We start from the raw sequence: 22854 nt of genomic DNA, 5'->3' as shown, positions 1-22854 counted from the left end.
AGGTCGAAGGTTTTTGGTTGAAATGTAGTTTTTCTGTTCTTTCTGCCAAAGTGAACAGATTCCCATTTTCACACGACACTCCATCTGTCAGATTATTTTTATTAAAAGGTATTGGCCCTGATCCTCGGCAGAGTGAACCTCCTAAAGTGTTAAAATTCGCCTGTCAAATGCAAATTTATTTTGGATTTTATATAAAATCTGTGAAGGCCCTTTCCTTCAGTTTCACTTTAGAGCGGCCCTTAAACTAATGAACTTTCCTGATTCTGAGGCCACACTAACACCCAGAGAAAATTTATGTTAAATAAACATCAGAACAGAATGCAGCTCAGACAATGGCCAAGTGCGAGCTGGTGTAACCCTGACAGAGTTCAGCTCCGTATTGACGGAAGTGTGTTCATGGTGGGGGAAGGTATTGAGTGTCGGACCGACGGGTGTGTCCAAGGTGGGGGAAGGTATTGAGTGTCGGACCGGCGGAAGTGTGTCTGTGGTGGGGGAAGGTATTGAGTGTCGGACCGGCGGAAGTGTGTCCGTGGTGGGGGAAGGTATTGAGTGTCGGACCGACGGAAGTGTGTCCAGGGTGGGGGAAGGTATTGAGTGTCGGACCGACGGAAGTGTGTCCGTGGTGGGGGAAGGTTTTGAGTGTCGGACCGACGGAAGTGTGTCCGTGGTGGGGGAAGGTATTGAGTGTCGGACCGGCGGAAGTGTGTCCGTGGTAGGGGAAGGTATTGAGTGTCGGACCGGCGGGAGTGTGTCTGTGGTGGGGGAAGGTATTGAGTGTCGGACCGGCGGAAGTGTATCTGTGGTGGGGGAAGGTATTGAGTGTCGGACCGGCGGAAGTGTATCTGTGGTGGGGGAAGGTATTGAGTGTCGGACCGGCGGAAGTGTATCTGTGGCGGGGGAAGGTATTGAGTGTCGGACCGGCGGAAGTGTATCTGTGGCGGGGGAAGGTATTGAGTGTCGGACCGGCGGAAGTGTGTCTGTGGTGGGGGAAGGTATTGAGTGTCGGACCGGCGGAAGTGTATCTGTGGCGGGGGAAGGTATTGAGTGTCGGACCGGCGGAAGTGTGTCTGTGGTGGGGGAAGGTATTGAGTGTCGGACCGGCGGAAGTGTGTCTGTGGTGGGGGAAGGTATTGAGTGTCGGACCGGCGGAAGTGTGTCTGTGGTGGGGGAAGGTATTGAGTGTCGGACCGGCGGAAGTGTGTCTGTGGTGGGGGAAGGTATTGAGTGTCGGACCGGCGGAAGTGTGTCTGTGGTGGGGGAAGGTATTGAGTGTCGGACCGGCGGAAGTGTGTCTGTGGTGGGGGAAGGTATTGAGTGTCGGACCGGCGGAAGTGTGTCTGTGGTGGGGGAAGGTATTGAGTGTCGGACCGGCGGAAGTGTGTCTGTGGTGGGGGAAGGTATTGAGTGTCGGACCGGCGGAAGTGTGTCTGTGGTGGGGGAAGGTATTGAGTGTCGGACCGGCGGAAGTGTGTCTGTGGTGGGGGAAGGTATTGAGTGTCGGACCGGCGGAAGTGTGTCTGTGGTGGGGGAAGGTATTGAGTGTCGGACCGGCATGGAGGTCGCTCCAGGGAAAGGGAGACGCGGTAAAAATGAAGGTAAAGGTAAAGGAGGTGAGTGAGGGGGAATTTGTGAACCGAAAAAAATGCAAAGAACTGCGGATTTTGAAAATCTGTAACAAAACAAATTGTTGGAGATCAGAGCGGGTCAAGCAGGTGGTGTGGAGGGGGCAGCATTTATATAATAATGGGGAGGGGGAGGGGTGGAAGAATGTTAATAGTTCAGATTAAATGATCGGAATATCAGAACAATGGTGTCAAAGGGCCAAACCCCCCCACCCCCATACCCCCATCCCCCCCCACACACCCCCATCCCCCCCCACCCACCCCCATCCCCCCCCACCCACCCCCATCCCCCCCCACCCACCCCCATCCCCCCCCACCCCCATCTGGTCTCGAAACATTAACTTGCTCGCTCTCTGTGGATCTATTGCGGTTAAAATTGAGTCACCTGAGTCCCTTCATCCAGAGCGAGGGACATTGAATCAGCTGAACAAGATTTTCTGAAGTGTTTGTTGCAGTTTACTTTAATCTCATTCAGAAGTTGATTCCTGAAATGTACCTCAACAGAGTCACTCATTTGAACAGACATCCCCATCGCTCTGTGACTTAAAGTACAGCCGAACTGTGTTTTCCCCTTAAATTTTACCTTCATTTGTCTCCACCGCCACCCGGGTGTCCAGATCCTAACATTCTTTATCCTATTGTGTCAGCATTGATACTTTTCACATTCATCTTAAATCAGCACCCTCTGGTTCTCAATTCTTTCACCAAAGGGGATAATTTCTCCTATTTACCTTACCTGGACTCCTCTTGAATTTGAACACCTTGGTGAAATTTCTTATCAACTTTCTTTTCACTAAGAGATTTGCCTCAGCTTCTCCAATCTTTATTCTTCTTTGGGCTGTGGGTATCGCTGGTAAATCTAACATTTGTTGCACATCCTTTGAATTGTTTCAGATGGCACATGAATCACAACCAGGAGTAAGCCATTCAGCCCCTCAAAATAAGATCACAGCTACTCTGACTGAAACCTCAAATTCACACTCACAGCTACGCCTGATAACCTTTCAACTCCTTGCTGAACACCAAACTCTCTGCGTCTACCTTAAAAATATTCTAGGAATCTGCTTCTACTGCCTTTTTAGGAAGAGCACTCTGAAGAGATGTGACCTCTGAGAGGCCAGTTAAGAATCAGCCACATTACTCTGTCACATGTAGGCCAGATTGGGTAAGGACAACAGATTTCCTTGTCCAAAGGACATTATTGAACCAGGTGGGTTTTTACAACAATTGATTAGATTTAGAATCATAGAGGTGGACAGCACGGAAACAGACCCTTCGGTCCAACTCATCCATGCTGACCAGATATCCCAACCCAATCTAGTCCCACCCGACCCATATTCCTCCAAACCCTTCCTATCTATATACCCATTCAGATGCCTTTTAAATGTTGCAATTTTACCAGCCTCCACCACTTCTTCTGGCAGCTCATTCCATACACGTACCACCTTCTGCATGAAAAAGTTGCCCCTTAGGTCTCCTCTATATTTTTCCCCTCTCACCCTAAACCTATGCCCTCTAGTTCTGGACTCCCCAACCCCAGGGAAGAGACTTTGTCTATTTATACTATCCATGCCCCTCATAATTTTGTAAACCTCTATAAGGTCACCCCTTAGCCTTCGATGCTCCAAAGAAAACAGCCCCAGCTGATTCAAATCCTCCAACCCTGGCAATATCTTTGTAAATCTTTTCTGAACCGTGCAAGTTTCACAACACCCTTGCGATAGGAAGGAAACCAGAATTGCATACAATATTCCAAAAGTGGCCTAACCGATGTCCTGTACATCCACAACATGACCTCCTCATTCCTGTACTCAAAACTCTAACCAACAAAGGAAAGCACACCAAACACCTTCACTATCCTATCTACCTGCGACTCCACTTTCAAGGAGCTATGAACCTGCACTCCCAAGTCTCTTTGTTCAGCAACACTCCCTAGGACCTTACCATTAAGTGTATAAGTCCTGCTAAGATTTGCTTTCCCAAAATGCAGCACCTCATTTCTCTAAATTAAACTGCTACTTCTCAGCCCACTGGCCCATCTAATCAAGATCCTGTTGTAATCTGAGGTAACCTCCTTCACTGTCCACTACACCTCCAATTTTGGTGTCATCTGCAAACTTACTAACTTATACCTCTTATGGTCACATCCAAATCATTTATATAAATGATGAAAAGTAGAGGGCCCAGCACCGATCCTTGTGGCACTCCACTGGTCACAGGCCTCCAGTCTGAAAAACAACCCTCCACCACCACCCTCTGTCTTCTACCTTTGAGCCAGTTCTGTATCCACATGGCTAGTTTTCCCTGTATTCCGTGCGACCTAACCTTGCTAATCAGTCTCCCATGGGGAACCTTGTCGAATGCCTTAATGGAGTCCATATAGATCACACCTATCGCTCTGCCCTCATCAATCCTTTTTGTTACTTCTTCAAAAACCTCAATCAAGTTTGTGAGACGATTTCCCACACACAAAGCCATGATGACTATCCCTAATCAGTCCTTGTCTTTCCAAATACATGTACATACATTGTGGTCACCATTACTGAGACCAACTTTTAATTCGAAATATTACTGGTTGACTTTAAATTTCACCATGGGATTTGGGCCCACTTTGCCACTGCATTGGCCTAAGTCTCTGGATGACTAGCCCAGTGACATTACCACAACATTAGCATCGTCCCCCCTCCTCTTTCTGCCCACTCAACTGAATTTTCCTCCACCTTTTCTAAACGGCATTAACAGTGACTTCACTAGTTTCCTAATCTCTCCCCCTCCGCTCCCCGCCATTCTAGATTCAGTCCTGCAACTTGGCACCACCCTCTTGACCTGTTCTACCTGTCCAAGTTTCTTCCCACCTATCCACTCCACCCTCCCCACCGATCTAACACCATTACTCCCCACCTGCATCTACCTATTACCTTTCCACCTACCTTACCCCCATCCCCACCCCCACCCCCACTTCCATTTATCTCTCAGCTCCCTTCCCCCTCCATATTCCTAATGAAGGGCTTATGCCTGAAATGTTGACTCTCCTGTTCCTTGGATGCTGCCTGACCTGCTGTGCTTTTCCAGTGCTACACTTTTCAACCCTTCACTTCCACCGCAGAGTGTGATGCTGAGGGTTGGACACAGTACTCCAGTTGAGGGGGAACCAGTGTTTTATACTGGGTTTACCAAGGGTCATGCTAGTGACAAGACTTCCCTTGATGGTCTCCTATGAAGAAACCGATCATGACTACCTTGCTTTCATACTCCACCCCTCTATATATTCCAAAATGTAGTTTGCCTCTTTATCCATCTTAGTGTTTCATCTTGAATGTTTTGTGATGGTATACCTTAGGTCTCTGTAGTCCTGCAGCATCGTTAGTATTTGTGCCCTTTATTTAATAATGAATATCCTCATTGTTCTTCCCTGAAAATGTACCATTTCACACTCTGCTGCAATAAATGACATTTATCACGTGTTCACCTGCTCTCTGGCTGCACCATGTCTGTAATATTTTCATAGTTCACAATACTTTCAAGCTTTCAATTTGTGACCTGTACATCCAAGTGTAGCCCACTCATCTAGGTCAAGACAAAGTACTGAGTGCTTGGGGATCCCACTATAAACCTTCCTCGTGTTTGGAAAATAACATCATACCAATATGTGTTTCCTGTTACTTAGACAATTTGGTATCTGTGTTTCCATTGTCTCTGTTATTCCAGGGCTGCAAGCTTGTTATGTGATATTTTTATCCAATATCCTTTGACAGACCATGCAAGCCACATCACCACAGCAACCCTCTGTTACCTCATCCACAAAGTGTTTTACAAATCTCGGCTTTATTAATCAACATCAGGATAGATTAAAGATGTTGGGACTGATCTCCTTGGGAAACAAAAGGAAGTGTAGACAGGGTCATTGGAAGGAAGGCTGCTTTGCGTGATGGACTGGGCTGTGTTCACAACTCTTCATTCCTAATAAAGAGCTTATGCTCGAAACGTTGCCTCTCCTGCTCCTCGGATGGTAGCTGACCAGACTCTGATCTCCAGTATCTGCGCTCCTCACTTTCTCTGTGTTCACAACTCTCTACTTTCCTGAGGAAGTGGTAAATATGGGGACAATTACAATGTTGAAAAGACATTTGGATGGATACATGAATAGGAAAGGTTTGGAGGGATATGGGCCAGGACCAGGCAGGTGGGACTAGTTTAGTTTGGGATTATGTTTGGCATGGACTGGTCAGACTAAAGGGTCTGTTTCCGTGCTGAGGGGAGTTAATAGAAGTTTTCAAAATCATGAGCGGGGAGTAGATGGGAGAAGCATCCCCCACTTGTGAAAGAAAAATATTGAGAGGGGAGAGATTTAAAATGATATGCAAATAAACCAAGGGTAATGTGAGAAAGAACTTGTTCAAAGAGTAGTTAGGGTATGGAATACCTGGAAATGTGGTGGAGGCAGGTTCAGTTGAGGCATTGGATGATTATTTGGATAGAAATGGTGTGCAGGGATATGGGGAAAGAGCAGGAGATTGGCACTAGATAACAGAACCAGTGAAGGCATGATTGGCCGAATGGCTCCCTCCTGTGCTGTAGCTACTCTGTAACTGTTTGTCCAGTGAGTGTTAATTTTTTCCCATCACCCGCATTAAACTGACTGGTCTGTAGCCTCTGGATCTATCCCCACACCCTTTTGAACAACGGTGTAATAGTTACAATTCTCCAGTCCTCTGAGACCAGTCCAATATTGAAGGAGATTGAGATTATGGCCAGTACCACCTCAGTTTCCTTCACTACCTTCATCAACATCCATGTGACCTATCAGTGCAGCCACCCTTATTGCATCTCTTCATCCATTCACTATGACTTTAGTAGCAACATCTTCCTTGGTAAAGACTAATCAAAAGTTCTCTCAGTATCTCAGCCTTTGTGTGCTTTAATCCTTAATTAGCCTTTTATTCTTTTCGCCCTTTTACAGCTTGTACACTCATAGCGAACTTTTGGATTTTTTTTGTTAGTTGCTCGTCTTTACTTATTCAGTCTCTTCTCTGCACTTCTTTTTTTCACTTTCCATCTAAACTTTTTAAATTCATGCTGATTTTCCCTTATATGACAGCTATCAGATTGTTAATATATTTAATTTCACTATTTTGCCAATCTTTCGTAATTTGGGGAGCTCTCACTTTGTCATAGTGCTGGTTGGCCCCAACCACAATGTACCTCGCGTGCAGATCTTTCATTCCAGTTTGTCTGGATCATATCTGTTCTCAATCCACTGAAACTGTCTCTCCTCCAATTTGAGATTTTTATTTTCAGTTGCTCCAGTCTACCTTCTTAATGCTCTGATCATGGTTCTCTGAGGATTCCCTGACTGACATTTGCCCCAGACGTTTCCTGAAGAATACTGATGAGGAATCATACTGTACAGAAGTCACTCTTCAGCCCATGGTGTTCTCCTGACACACTCTGTAACTCTCCTTCCTCTCTGCCTTTTGCAATATTACTATCCTGATCTATATTAGGTCAATAATATCCCCTATCGTAGGGCTTCTCAAAGTGGGGTTTGGGACCTCGAGTTCTGAGGCAGCAATGACTTACACCACTGACACAAATTCTCACTAGTCTTCCTCTCCTCCCTTCTTGCCCACCTTTACAGCCCACTGACTGAGACTGTCATTTTATAAGCCTTGAAATGGCATTGGAAGCAGTGCCTCAGTACAATGACTCTGGACAGAGGAACCACGATTATCTGAAGGAGATCTCGAGGTCCCGATAGAAACATTGCATCAAAGGGGTGTTTCTAACCTCTTAGTGGGCGGCACGGTGGCACAGTGGTTAGCACTGCTGCCTCACAGCGCCAGAGACCTGGGTTCATTTCCCGCCTCAGGCGACTGACTGTGTGGAGTTTGCACATTCTCCCCGTGTCTGCGTGGGTTTCCTCCGGGTGCTCCGGTTTCCTCCCACAGTCCAAAGATGTGCAGGTCAGGTGAATTGGCCATGCTAAATTGCCCGTAGTGTTAGGTGAAGGGGTAAATGTAGGGGTATGGGTGGGTTGCGCTTCGGCGGGTCAGTGTGGATTTGTTAGGCCGAAGGGTCTGTATCCACACTGTAATGTAATGTAATCACCTTTTGTTTACAATGATTAAAAACAAACGCGGCTTACTGAAATGCTGCCGAGAACAGTCCTGGACATCGATGGGAGCCCAGGTACCGTCTCCAAATGACTGACCTCCCACCTTCCCTCTCCCCTCCCACACTTTCCCTGGAGTTCTACACAGGGATATACCCTAAATCCCCCTTCTCCAGATAATCTCTCCAACATTGTTGTGTACAGGGCAAAGGTGGAACCTGAGAAAAAGTTGCAGTAAAAAGGTGTGTGTGTGTACTATTTGGAGACTTCCTCCACCAAAGGCAGCAGAAGTCTTACTGTTGGTGTCCAGTCCAGCTGCCCCAGAGGCTGGGGAGTACGGGGTGACGGGGTTGGGGGGAGGGAGCGAGGTCTTGCATGCGGTATGCTGCAGCCTAGTCTCCTGAATGAGGAGTGGATTTAGCAAGTGCTCGCTGTATCAATCCCATTGAACTGATTGGGGGATGGAGGCTTCAGCGATGCTGCAGGTCCCTTACACACAAGTGTGTGTGTCTGCTCAGAAACAAACCCTGAGATGGAGAGAGGGAACAAGGCAGACAGACCAAGGAGAAAGGAAACTTCAGAAAACTCTGGAGCCCCAGAGGAAAGGCAATCAATCAATTAACCGAATAATCAATTATCTGAATGAAATGCTGCCCACCCATCTTGTTTGGATAATCAGGGTTCCTCTGTAGTTTGTGACCTTCTGTTGCAATTAATGTGATTCTCTAAAGACTGTAATTTGCAGCATGTCTCCTCCATTGCACTAGTCAGTGGTCTGTACCAGACACCCAGTGGCATAATGGCACCTCGACTGTCTCTTCAACAGAGAGAAAATGGTCTGAAAGAACATCTCAGCCCCTTCCAATAGTCTTGTTAATTCCCCCACTTGTACAAATGTTGCTGCAGTTGTTACAATTATGACAGCCGATGTGTGCATAGGACTTTTAATGTACATTCTCTCAAAGTGTCCTCTCACTCTTGCTCCCTTTCTTTGTCTCTTATACTCTCTCTCCCTCTTGTGCGTGCGTTCTCTCTCTCTCTCTTTCTCTCTCTCTCTCCCCTCCCCCCCCTCTCTGCCTCATGCTCTCTCTCTGAGCCTGACTGGGAGCCAAGTCTTACAGCTGAAAGGGCAGTGAGAACAACGTACTGCAATAGTCAATCCTTCTATTTCTTTGTCTTGAATTTAAATTATTGTAATAAATATTGCCGAGTATATAGTGAAGTTGGGTTGGTGATGTGTTGTAAAATTTCTGTTCTGAAATGAATGAGCTGTTTGATCTTAAAACATTTCTTCGGTAAAGATCTGCCAAGCATCTGTCTGAAGGGAAGGTGGTGTTATTATCCAGAAACCTGCGTGATTTTCTGGTGACCCGGGTTTGAATCCCCTCATGACAGCTGGGGAGTTTGAGTTTAATCAATATGTGGTTTTAAAAGGGAGACAGTGAGGTCTGCAGATGAGATCAGAGTTGAGAAAGCATTGCTGGAAAAACACAGCAGGTCAGGCAGCATCCGAGGAGCAGGAAAGTCGACGTTTTGGGCTGGAGCCCTTCTTTATCATGATTTTGTAAACCTCTATACGGTCACCCCTCAGCCTTCAACACTCCAGGGAAAACAGCCCCAGCCTATTCAACCTCTCCCTATAGCTCAAATCCTCCAACCCTGGCAACAGCCTTGTAAATCTTTTCTGAACCCTTTCAGGTTTCACAACATCTTTCCGATAGGAAGGAGACCAGAATTGCACTCAATATTCCAAAAGTGGCCTAACCAACATCCTGTACAGCTGCAACATGACCTTCCAACTCCTGTACTCAATGCTCTGACCAACAAAGGAAAGCATACCAAACGCCGCCTTCACTATCCTATCTACCTGCAACTCTACTTTCAGGGAGTTATGAACCTGCACTCCAAGGTCTCTTTGTTCAGCAACACTCCCTAGGATTTTACCATTAAATGTATAAGTCCTGCTAAGATTTACTTTCCCAAAATGTAGCACCTCACATGAGCAATAAATTTCTGCAAATGAATAAACTAAAAATAAGGAATAAATAAATGTACTACACCCTACTACAACACCGAGGAGATTTGATTATTGCTCAAATTTTACATATTTAAAATCTTGCTGGATTCAAAAGGGTTTCTAATTTACAAAGCTGTTGAGCAACATGTTTCTGTACTGACTCTGTGTGAAGGGTGAATGTTGTGTAATTTGTAGTTGCTAACCAGTGAGTTTTATTCCACAGTGGATGAAACAGAGCTGCTGACAGTACCAGAAGGATGGAAGGAGGAACCATTCACCCAAAAGGACAATGCTTATGGCCTGTTGGAGGAGAGCAGTTTTGCTACTCTCTTCCCTAAATACAGGGAGGCCTATCTGAAAGAATGTTGGCCTTTGGTACAAAACGCTCTTAAAGAACATGTAAGCCCCTCTCAATACTCTCCTTACCTCTTACACCTGTATAAATGCCGCTCCCATTGTTCTCATTATGACAGCTCATGTGTAAGTAGCACTTTTAGTGCACAATGTCTCAAACAAAATTGATGCTGTGTCACAGACTGAGATATTAAATCGAGCAACCAAAATCTTGCTCAAAGGCTGAATTTTTAAGGCGGAGTCTTTTAGAGATAAAAAGGTTTACAGAAGGAATTCCAGGTCTTGAGAATGCAGGCAGGTGGTGGTGTGTTAACGATTGGGAATTTGCAAGAGTCCTGAATTGTAGGAATGTGGAGATCTGAAAGGTTTGTAGGGCCTCTGGAGGTTATAAAGGTATTTTAGGAAATGCATCATTATCTGGATAGTGATTTCGTAATGGATGGGGATGGGACAAAAGGCAGTTACTGGTAAACTGTTCAACCCTTCATCCCAGGTGATGTAGTCTTTTGTAAGGTGTATGACTGACATTAAACCCCCAAACTTATGACCTCTTACAATGGAATACCACATCGTGTCAGTATTACACCATCCTGACTTGGAACTGCATTGTTTTTCTTCATTATGGGAGCGTCAGAATCCTGGAACTCCTTCCTAATTAGCTTATTTATTGCTTGAAGGAGGTGGTTTCACCACCATCTTCACAAGGGCAACTGGAGATGGGGAATAAGTGCTGACCCAGTGAGCAATGTCCAGATCTGAAGCATGTATTTTCAAAATGCAAGACTGAAAATATAGATGCTGATGTATACGGGGAGAATACTTTTGGATATTGCTGATTAGAGAGACATGTTGTTCTCATCGGGGCAAACGTGAATAACAAATGATAAACAATCACAGTTTATACTACAGGAGAAAAGTAGAATGACTGGTTGGTAAATTGAGTGTGAATGGTTAAGGTATTGCCATTCTCTTTCTCCTTGACAACATTAATCAGAGTGCCATTGCCAACTAATCGTTCCCCTTTTCTCCTCTGGTGCATATTGTTGTGATCCTTTTCAAATGTTGTCATTCTTGTGTTTGTCCTGATTGGTATAGCTACCAAGCTTTGACATGTCTTTTTTTTTAGCAACATTCAAGTTCTTGTTTTGTGCAACTGAATGCATCTGACCTTACGTCCTATCATTGCACTCAGTGTCTTCGAGTCAAGGTCACAGGATTTTCTTGCATTTGAGCAAGCTTCAGATTTAAACGGGCAGGGCAAGGTGCCAGTCAGTTCACCTTGGAATGTTCAAACTAGTTAAACTTAGTGTTTTGTTTTTAAAAACAAATTACTTAATTTTTTTTTAAAGTATGAAAATGTTAGAGGGCAGTACACACGAGGATGGTGGGATTGGTCTCAGTTGATGCAATTTGTTTGGATTTAACTCTGTTTTAATCTTGTCTTTAAGCCCTGTAACATTGTTAATCAAGTTTGAGATTTTTTAGTATCCATTATTTAGTTAAAACCCTGCAGGTGCTGAATATTCAAAATAAACCAGAAAATTCTTGACACTTATTAGGTCAGATATGTGTGGAAAGAGAAACAAGAGTTAATGATTTTGGTAAAGCTTAATCCAAAGTAAAATGTTTATTCTGATATGCAAAATATTTATATTTGCTTGAACACATAGTGGCTATCATCTCTCATTTATTTAGTATATTGCAGCTACATTAGATTTGATTGAAGGCAGTATGACTGTTTCCACCACAAAGAAGACATTCGATCCATATGTCATCATTAAAGCCAGGGATTTTATCAAGCTTTTGGCAAGAAGTGTTCCTTTTGAGCAGGTGAGTAGCACAATTACTGAAGAGTACCTTTAGCTGAATCAGTGATGACAATATCACTTTACTTTGAAAGCAGAATACACAAGGTAAAAATGATATTTAAAATGAGCGTTCCCAGAGAGAAATACACACCAAACATTTCGATGCCTCTCCTCATTACTTTCAGTCATTTATTTTAGTTGCTGGAAGTTTCTGAGAGAAAGAATCTGAATACCTGGGCAGATCTTGCAACTTGCACACAGACTTGTAAAACAAACCTTGTGTGTCCTGTTTCAAGTCGATGGAGATAGATGTTCTGACCAGGATATTTGGGGTGTTGAATTGTAACTACTTGTTTCCTGTTCTAGGCTGTCCGTATTTTTCAGGATGATGTGGCATGTGACATCATCAAAATCGGATCGTTGGTCAGAAACCGGGAACGATTTGTGAAAAGAAGGTTAAGACTTATTGGGCCAAAAGGATCAACGCTGAAGGTAACCAGACTGCCACTTCTTGAATCTTTAGAAAATAAATTCCCCTGCCATTGAACAGTGAATCTTTCTTCTCGTAATTCTTGCACAGCTTGGATACAGGAATGATCTCCAAACCGCAAGATGGTTATTACATTTTAAATGAACTTAGTAAGTTCCTTGACCACAATTTATTAAATATGCATTTTAATAATCTGATTGCAAATGTGAGAAGAGATTGTCAGTGTAATCATTTAAAACTCATGTAATTGGGGACAACATTCTATTCTGGGGGGAGGGAGGGTGGAGAAAGCTCATTTGATAGGTATAAAATGTTGGTCTCTCTTACATTCTTGCAAATGTCCTGATATTGTAGAGAGTCAATGAATTGTGTCTTTTCTTAGCAGCACTCAATTCCTATGGTACCAAATAATTATTTTAAGAGTGTTTGGATAGAAAAGATCATCTGAACCTCCTTTTACAAATGACTACACTAAGTATGTGTGAGTAAGGAGAAATCCATGCCTGACACTTCAACTCAGCTCCATAATCACATGCTTGCTGATGGTTTCAATTGAAAAGTAAATGTCCTGAGGTTCAATTCAGGCAGCAGAGTAGATTGAACATGCAGCAGTGGCTTGGGACAGTTTTGTTTATATCCAGTTTGTGTAAAGGAATGATGGTGGCCAAAGTGTTTGGTCTTTTGAATCTTGGGTTTATTTTTCTTCCCCCACCTTAGCTTCTGTTTAAGAAGGGGAAAGCTGCCATACTGTGCACTTAAATAACAAAGTTAATTAGTGGTGCAGGGTGGGATTGGAGTAAGAGAGGTGGACATAGAAGATGAACCATTTCATCACGACAGTGATAAGCAGGCATATTCCTCCTGCTCCTTCGAGAGGTAACTTTTGTAGTATGTTTGCAGAAATCCTCTTGCAAATTTATTTTATAAATACTGAATTTTCTGAAGAGTTATGCTCAAATGAAAACCATTTCCACAGCAAGGAACCACCTGAGAGTTGATCATATTACAAAAAAAGTGATTAAAACAACAATGTCGCTCTGGAGGATTGTTACACCCAACTGTGTTTCACTTTCTCTTTTGAGAAGACTTTTAATTGATTTTTGTGTTAATGAATGTGGGAGTAAACCTTTGGAACATGTTAATGGCTTTTTCTTGGTGCTGCATACTGCTGGTTTGGGCCATGAAGAACATTAATGACGTTTGGCTGTTCAACTTGGCTTGTGTTATGGGCCCCTTGGAAATTCAAATAATTGTAGCTGATTCTAAATTCTTTAAGAAGCTTAGAAATCAACAAATTGTTGCAGATTAAATTTAATGATGAAACACTTCTGCTTTTCTCTATTCTGCGAAACTCCCTGATGTGACTGAGTCACCTGAGCCTAGTGGGTAATTTCTTTGAAAGTGAGACGTGTTGCAGAAACATTTCATCTTACATTCCTTAGGCTGCCCAGTCTCAGAGTTCAAAAGAAACATGTGATTTCCTCACAGTCCAAATTCTGGAGAAGATAGACTGAACCACATTATGAGCTTTACGTTATCTTAAGTCAATTGTTAATGTACCTTTTGGTGCACTCGGTGTTTGACATAGTATGCCATTCTTTTTTCCATAGCAACTTAGCCAGTCATTCTTGATATGTGGTGCTGGAAAAACACAGCAGACCAGGTAGCATCCGGGGAGCAGGAGAATCGACGTTTCGGGCATAAGCCCTTCATCAGGAATCATACCTGAAGAAGGGCTGATGCCCGAAACGTCGATTCTCCTGCTCCTCGGAAGCTGTCTGGCCTGCTGTGTTTTTCCAGCACCACGTTTTTCAACTCTGGTCTCCAGCATCTGCAGTCCTCACTTTCTCCCAGTCATTCTTGACTTGCCAACAAGTCAGCACCTTTCTCTCCTGTTGTACAAATTGTTTTGATATTTGAATCTTGGCAATCTTGCATTGTCATAGAGTAATACGCCACAATACTGGTCCTCACCCTTAACAATTTCTCCTTCAAAAAAGCCACTGCGACATTAACCGCCTCAACCAGTCTACCCCACTCCAATCCCAACTTCACAATCAAACAGCAGATAAAGGGGGTGCAGTGGTAGTTTGGCGCACTGATCTCTACACAGTGAAGCCAGATGCCAATTCGAAGACACCTCCTCCAACCGCCAAGACCCCATCCCCATCACCAAACCATCATCTCCTAGACCATACAGAACCTCATCACCTCAGGAGATCTCACACCCACAGCTTCCAACCTCATAGTCCGGGAACCCCGCACTGCCCGATTCTACCTCTTTCCCAAGATCCACAAGCCTGACCACCCTGGCCGACCCATTGTCTCAGCATGCTCCTGCCCCAACGAACTCATCTCTACCTACCTCAACACTGCCCTATCTCCCCCCCACCCCCCGCAGTCCAGGAACTCCCCACATACGTACGAGACACCACCCATGCCCTCCACCTCCTCCAAGACTTCCTTTTCCCCGGCCCCCAATGCCTCATCTTCACCATGGATATCCAATCCTTCTACACCTCCATCTGCCATTGCAAAACCTGCGCCCACACCACTTCCCTCACCTCCATCCAAGGCCCCAAAGGAGCCTTCCACATCCATCAAAGTTTCACCTGCACATCCACCAATATCATTTATTGTATCAGTTGCTCCCGATGTGGTCTCCTCTACATTGGGGAGACTGGACGCCTTCTCGCAGAGCACTTTAGGAAACATCTCCGGGACACCCACATCAATCAACCCCACGCCTTATGGCAAAACATTTCAACTCCCCCTCACACACTGCCGAGATCTGCAGTTCCTGGGCTTAGTCCACCACCACTTCCCTCACCACCTGATGCCTGGACGAAGAATGCCCCATCTTCAACTCCAAGGCATCAGTGTGGGCTTCACCAGTTTCCTCATTTCCCCTCCCCTCACCGTATCCCAGTTCCAACCTTCCAGCTCAGCACCATCCTCGTGACCTGTCCTACCTGCCTATCGTCCTTCCCACCTTCCTCTCCGACCTATCACCTCCATCCACCTATTGTACTCTTAGCTACCTTCTCTTCAGCCCCATCCACCTACCATTTATCTCTCCTCCCCGAAGGCTCCCAGCCTCATTCCTGATGAAGGGCTTTTGCCCGAAATGTCGATTTTCCTGCTTCTCGGATGCTGCCTGACCTGCTGTGCTTTGCCAGCACCACTCTGATCTAGACTCTAATCTAAACAGATCCTTCAGTCCAACTCATTCATATCGACAAGTTTTCCAATCCAAACTAGTCCCACGTGCCTGCATTTGGCCCATATTGCTCTAAGCCTATATTATCCATGTACTTGTCCAAATGTCTTTTAAATGTTGTAACTGTACCTGCATCTATCACTTCCCCTGACACTGATGAGCTTCTGTAATATTTTTACCAAAATTTAAGTTCTATGCTACTGAGAGCCTGTCAGTTAAAACATTTTTTAACTAACAGCCTGGTGTTGGGGCTACCCTTATTTATTTCAGGAAATCAAAGCAATTAGACTTTGTAGCATTAAAGCTTCAAATAGCAGCCTCTGAGAAACAGAAGACGTAGCTTTACATGATACCCTCACAAAATAACGTCTTCTGAGTTACCAGGAGCAGATCAATTGGTGATGGGGGTGCTGTGTTTGCCAAATGTCTGTTATTAATGGATTCATTCTGTTGTGTCCCCTACTCCTAGGCTTTGGAGCTGTTGACCAACTGCTATATCATGGTGCAAGGGAATACTGTGTCTGCCTTAGGACCACACTCTGGACTGAAAGAGGTAAGTAAATTGGATTGAGGGTGTGCTCTACTTTTCCTCTCAATGCTGTTTATAGCTTTGCGTTAGCTGTTCAATAAACTGCTCTCTGTACCTTTTTATATTGAGTTTTTATTCTTTAGTGCAACTCTATCTGGCTTGTTTGTGAATTGGAAAATAGTTTCAAAATGGCAACTTTCAGTCAAAAAGAAATTAATGCTTGATTAGTACTTATATTGCTAAAGGCTACACAGAAGGCTCCTAATACTTTGTGAATTGGCCTGGCAAAGCACTCAGCTTTAAGCAATCACTCTGAAGCTCCATTACTACATTGGAAATGAAAAAGGCCCGACATGTGAAGGTGAACAATAAATGCGGCCTTGCCAGTGAGAACAGCTAAAAATAATTCAGCCTTTTACCACTAACGGTTAAACATTAATGCATTAATATTTTCACCTTTCCAGGTGAGAAAAGTAGTCACCGATACCATGAAGAACATACACCCAATCTACAATATCAAGGTATTAATGAAGTGAAATTTCATGATTGTTACATTGAATCTAATCTGGCTCTCTGCCAGCGATCAAGTCGGTCCAATTCCTCTTTATTCCTGTAACCCACAGGTTTCAGTGAAATACACATGCAATTTCATTTTAAAATGATTCATCTCCTCTTCTACCACCCTCAGAGGCTTAGATGTTCAGGTCATGGCCACTCACCCCCTCCAATGATCTGACTAAATAGCAGAGCAGGCCTCCTTCTGCTATGTACACTGTACCCCTTACCAAAAACCTTTTGCCTGTGTCCCTTTGCCCCATACCTTCGGCATCGGGAACAGTTTTTTGTCTGCTTTATCTCTGATATTATCTTGCATAGCCCTATCAGCACCTAGATATCTGTAATGAGAAATCCTGTGTTCTCAGTGCTCTCCCTGTGTCACAGGGATCCTGAAATGAGATTGGGGGGATAATATACTGGCATCTTTTGAGAATTGGTTAGCAGACAGAAATTGGAGAGCGTAGAAACAAGTCGATCATTCTCTGGTTGCCTGTGACTAGTGGGGCACGTTGAAGATCGGGACTTGGGGTCCCATCTATTTGCTGTCGATGTTGATGATTTGAATGTGCTGATTGAATGCAATATTTACAAGCCTTCAGGTGTCACAAAACTAGGTGGAAGTGAGAGTTGTGGTGCTTCAAGAACATTTGGAGAGGCTAAAATGTTAAGACAAAAAAAAAAGGCAGATGGAATACAATGTGGAGAAGTGTGAGGTTATTCATTTTGGTGGAAAGAGATATTTGTTGAATGGTGAACTATAAAAGGGTTTGGATGTCTGTGTTGGTGGGTGACCAAGTTATCAGGTAGATACAGCACGCATTAAAAGGAGGTAAATGGTTTGTTGGCCTTTATCACAAGACAATTTGAGTAAAGGAATCCAAGTCTTATTGCAGTTATATTATAGTAACTTGGTGAGACAGTACCTGGAGTATTGTGTACAGTTTTGGTCTCCTTACCGAGGAGAGAATGAAACAAAGGTTCACCAAACTTAATTCCTGAGTTGCAGGGGCTACCCTGTGAGGAAAAATTAAATAGACAATAAAAATTAAATATTGTCTGAATTCTGGATTAGTGGTGCTGGAAGAGCACGCACAGCAGCTCAGGCCCTAGTTCCAAACTTCCAGCTCAGCACTGTCCCCATGACTTGTCCTACCTGCCTATCTCCTTTTCCACCGATCCACTCCACCCTCTCCTCCCTGACCTATTACCTTCATCCCCTCCCCCACTCACCTATTGTACTCTATGCTACTTTCTCCCCACCCCACCCTCCTCTAACTTCTCTCTCCACGCTTCAGGCTCACTGCCTTTATTCCAGATGAAGGGCTTTTGCCCGAAACGTCGATTTCGCTGCTCCGTGGATGCTAACTGAACTGCTGTGCTCTTACGACTAGCAGTCATTGTTTTTACCTTATATTGTCTGAAATTTAGAAGAATGAAAGGAGATATACATTCCTGTTAAGTTTTTCTGCTGCTCAAATCTCCCTTCCAGAACCAAAGGTCAATGTGTTGGCAGCTAATTGCATAGAAACTCTGATCAGCTGGGCAGTGAAGAGGGAATTGTTGAATGTGTTGAAGAATTTCAAACATGAAATTCTTAGATGGGTCAACAGAATGGATAGGAGATGTTTTCCCTGGCTTTGGAGTTGAGTCGGGGAGTGTCTAGAACCAGGGAACATAAGTGGGCAAACGTTTTAGGACTGAGATGTGGGGGAATTTCTGGAATTCTCTGCCTAAAACGGAGATCGTGGATTTTTGCTTAATGAAACATCACAGGGACAGTGTAGGAAAATGGCGTTAAATCTCCTTAGAGCATTTTTGACTACCCTTTATGCTGCCAGCATGATTTCCTGCTACTGGAAATAATCTTGTTTCTCCCCCTTAACCTTGATGCTTATGGAATTTTAATTCTTTCGGTTTTCCTCAGCATTTTTCCATGCCATAGACATTGTGTTTGTGCTTTGCCTTTACCTGTTTTGTCCAGCATTGCCCCAATAATAGGATTTGATATGGTTTCCTAACCTAGGAACTTGTTTTCGCCCACTTTGTTCATGTTCATTTTCTTCTCCCCAGAGAATAATACTTCAACTTAGTTTATATTGAACTTCATTTGATCTGACATTATTTGTTGTATATTCTCCCTCAGTATTGCAATGAGAGTTCTTAGTTTAGGATCTATTACAAAATCCATTACAGAAGGTCTGGTTTTAACTGGAAATCACAGCATTGGAACCAGAAATATTAGTTCCGAGGAAAGGTCTTTGATCAGAAATGATAGCTCTGTTTGCCTGCACACAGATACGGCTTAACCTACTGAGTGTTTCTGGCATTTAAATTTAGACTTCTGTATCTTGCTTTATAAAATAAGAAAACCAGAGAGATCTTTACTCTGTAGATTTGTTTCCTTCGGGTTGACTGTTCCCGTCTTTAACAATCACACTTGCATGTTTCAACTGCACAAGAAAGCTCTGTTCTTTTCAAAAAGACATTGATGATTAAACGTGAATTAGCAAGAGATACGGAGCTTAGAACACAGAACTGGGAGCGGTTTCTGCCCAAGTTCAAGCACAAGAACCTAAGCAAACGGAAACAGCCGCAGAAGAGGAGGGTGAAGAAGGAGTATACACCTTTCCCACCACCACAACCAGAAAGCAAGGTAAGTGCTAATTGCCCGTTTTAATTTTCTTTACTCCTTATAGGCACACTGTCTATCAGTGAATGATTCAGCCCAATGCGTGGGTACATTCTCATCTCTCTGATATCCGAATGTTTCCTAAATGCTTTCTCAAAATCACCTCTCACCAATAAGTGCACCATAAATGATCTCTACACTGGGAAGCACTACGTTTCATTGGGACTAAAGTCCTGAATCAAAAGAAAGAAAATGATAGCGGTTTGAGATATGAGCTAGCTATGCTAAATTGGAGGATACTACTTAGAGATGATATGCAATGGCAAATATTAAAACAGGAAAGGCGATTGGATCATGGCTAACAAGGGAAAGTAGGAACAGTATTAAATCCAAGGAAGAGGACAAAAGGGTTAACTAAAAAAAGTAGAATTGAATAAGGTGAATATGGAAGTAAGCCTACAGGAAACATACAAACTGTTTTAAAAGCTTATACAGGAATATGAAGGCAAGTAAATGTCCCTTTGTCCCCTAAACCTGTCTAAGATGGCACACTGTCCTTCTCTCTTTACAAAGGAGGACACAATGTCTAGTAATGGCAGCAATTGCAAGAAATCAGAAGTTGGCACTAAAGGCTGATAAGTATTCTGGGATGTAGATTATCAGGTTGTGGGTACTTAAGTGCCCTGGGAAGTGACAGCTGCATTGGCGGTCATCTTTCAAGATTTGATAGACTTTGGAGCAGTTCTTATAATAATGAAGGGTAGTTAATGGCAACTCCATTATTTAAAAAAAAGATAGAAAAACCAAGGACTGTTTAGCCAGACGTTGGTAGTGGGGAAAATGCTAGAATCCATTGTAAATGATTTAATAGTACAGCACTTTGAAAACAGCAGGATTGTATAGAATCAGCATATTTTTATGATAGGGAAATCATGTTTTGGCTGAGAGTTCAAAAGCCTGCCAATTCTGCACTAAATTATACTTTTAATGAGGTCCTGAGAGACTGTAGCCCTTTGTACAACCCACCAATTGGAAGTCCAACAGCTGGATAAGCGATAAAATACCTTGATCCTCCTGATCACTGAATAATCTCAAAAGTAAAGGGAATGGATGTAAGATTAAATGTGAGAGGATTAAGACAGGACAAGGTTTTTTTTTGCCAAGATTTGCTCTCCTGAACTGTGTCCAGCAAAAACACTTATTTGGCCATTTAAACAAAATCTGACCGTATCAAATGCCCAGTGTTTGTAATGGATTTTGGAATTGTTAACTTTAAGCAGTATGTGGTCGAAGGACAAGGGAATGTAGTTTAGAATGCTTTCAGTCCTTTGACTCAAATTTCTGATTGCATTGTTTAGGAAATGTTTTACTATATTCATTTGAAGTTAATTTTATATTTTGAGGGTTTGTATTAAAGGGAATAGTACAGTTGTGCTCTAGGGATTGTTCTTAATTGTTTGCTGAATTTATTGTCCAGATTGATCAGGAACTGGCCACAGGTGAATACTTCCTTAAAGAGAAAGACAAGAAGAAGAAGAAATTACATGAAATAAAGGTATGAATGTTGAACACTTTAATTGTTACTGATGGGGGAAATAAACACTTACCAGAGCCTGAGGGTGAGAGTTCAAGTCTGACCCTTCCAGATCAGTACTGAGGGAGTGCTGTCTTTTGGATGGAGTTGAAACACCCAACGACATGAGAGAAAAGCATGGTGGCCACCCTCTGTGTCCTGACCAATATTTAGCAGTTAGTCAACATCACCAAGTTTTTTGTTACGTTATTCAGATTTGCTGCTACACTTTCTAGACGTGATAAGGCTTGTGTACATTTGCACAAGCCTTATGTGCTGCAAAGCTTTTACACGGGATGGTTCTTCATAAACGTATATTGTTTTGTAAATATCTACCTAGGTAAAAGAAGCAGAGGCAGCAGCTAGGCGAAAGGAAGAAAGAAATAAAGCTTTTATTCCTCCGAAAGAAAAGCCTGCAATTAAAGTAAAAAAAGGTAACTGGTTTTCATTTTGTTTATACGATTACAGAAGTTAACCAAGTTCTCTAGTTTCCATTTAATATAAAATTCATTACACATCATTCCACTAGATTATAGACTATTTTGTAAGTGAGGAAGGGCAAATGAATATAGCCCTTTCCACTCTCTGAAATGTGTTCTCTGATGGTTAAAGACTCAAAAGGGGGAGGCCAGGTCTTAGTCATCCCTACGACATGTTTTCAATTAGTACTCCATTTTTGTAATTCTTCTATTGGACCTAAAAGTCCAGTAACTGAAGTCATGCTGTCTTTGACAGTAGTGTGTTTTTCCTTTGGATTAGTTAAATCAGTTGTAAAACCCAAATGATAAATTCTGGTCCTCTGTACAATCATTTGAGGTTAATTATAGTGACATGCCATGAATAAAACAGTAGTTCAAAGGTGAGAGGAAAACCAAAGTCCCACGACTCAACCTTTGGGCCTTGGTGGTATGATGATTAAATGCATTATAGGTAATATTTCCCTGGAAGACCCATGTGGGATATTGGTGTTGATCCATATTAAAAAAAAGACAAAAAACATTTGTCAGTAAAGCTTACATGATCAGATCTGTCTACTTTTGCTAACAAGTATACTCTTTCTTTTAGCTGCAGAAACAAAAATTAACATTCAAGCTCTTAAAGAAAAAGTAAAAACTGCCAAGAAAAAGAAGCTGGGAGCCCCAGCTGTGGAGGAAATCGCTCAGAAAATAGCTCAAAAGAAGAAGAAATAAATTGATTTTTCCAATTCTCCTATGCTTTTGACAAACTGTTGGAATTGGATAATTCCAACAATGTCATTCCAGCAGGGTTTCACCACTTTAACTGTTACATACAAATGGCCAAGGGAAGCAGCAGGCTCATGGTTCTGTTTGTGATTTCCTCATCTAATTAGACTGTTAAGTACTTCTATTGGCACAGAACTCCTGACAGGATATCAGAAATGACAATATAGGTGAAGAAGAATCCACATCAATCCTTGTACTACACCTGCTTTTAACAAAGAGTCATAGAGTAAATTTCAAAAGAGTATGTCGTAAGATTGCTTGGATCCTAACCTTAGAGAATTCCATTGTTTCTACAGAAAGGAGATGGATAACATTCTCCATAATTGGTGTTAGAAACAAAACCTCTCGATTACAAATCTGTGAAAATGTGGTTTAGGATTGAATCGATGTTAAATGTTTAGAGAGGTTTCTATTTTGTACTGGGCGTTTACATTGTATATTAGCGTGAAGTATTTTATTTTGTAATTGTTCATTAAATGTGCTTACAAATGGCATGCTGTTTTAGAATCAATATTTACTGCACAAAGGCATCATATTTACTCAGGTCAAAACACTTCACTTAACCTAATCCCACTTTCCAGCATGTGCTCAGTAGTCCTGTAGATGATATAGTACAGTCAGTGAGTTTCAGATCACAACCATCCTTTGAATGGAAAACAAGTTCATAAATTCTCTTTTAAATTTATGCTGCCTGTGGT

General features: G+C 42.9%; 1 protein-coding gene across 1 annotated transcript; it reads left to right on the top strand.

Moving 5' to 3' along the window:
* Positions 1-1452: 1452 nt before the first annotated feature.
* On the top strand, positions 1453-22648 carry krr1 (KRR1 small subunit processome component homolog). The gene is made up of 10 exons (XM_072551758.1): positions 1453-1610; positions 9975-10150; positions 11801-11935; positions 12280-12405; positions 16093-16176; positions 16617-16673; positions 19193-19363; positions 20817-20894; positions 21253-21346; positions 21978-22648. Exons 1-10 carry the CDS (start codon positions 1553-1555, stop codon positions 22100-22102), a joined length of 1104 nt encoding a protein of 367 aa, XP_072407859.1. The 5' UTR covers positions 1453-1552; the 3' UTR covers positions 22103-22648.
* Positions 22649-22854: the final 206 nt, after the last annotated feature.

The sequence above is a fragment of the Chiloscyllium punctatum genome, chromosome 32, assembly GCF_047496795.1.
Source record: "Chiloscyllium punctatum isolate Juve2018m chromosome 32, sChiPun1.3, whole genome shotgun sequence".
Taxonomy (NCBI): domain Eukaryota; kingdom Metazoa; phylum Chordata; class Chondrichthyes; order Orectolobiformes; family Hemiscylliidae; genus Chiloscyllium; species Chiloscyllium punctatum.
Note: the sequence above shows the minus strand (reverse complement) of the source record. Positions and strands in the feature narration are given on the sequence as shown.

Coding starts and splice junctions, on each gene's coding strand:
- krr1 (XM_072551758.1), top strand. CDS start 1,553: ATGGAGGTCGCTCCAGGGAAAGGGAGACGCGGTAAAAATGAAGGTAAA. Junction 11,936..12,279: donor GAAGTGTTCCTTTTGAGCAG/GTGAGTAGCACA, acceptor TTCCTGTTCTAG/GCTGTCCGTATTTTTCAGGA. Junction 21,347..21,977: donor TGCAATTAAAGTAAAAAAAG/GTAACTGGTTTT, acceptor TCTTTCTTTTAG/CTGCAGAAACAAAAATTAAC.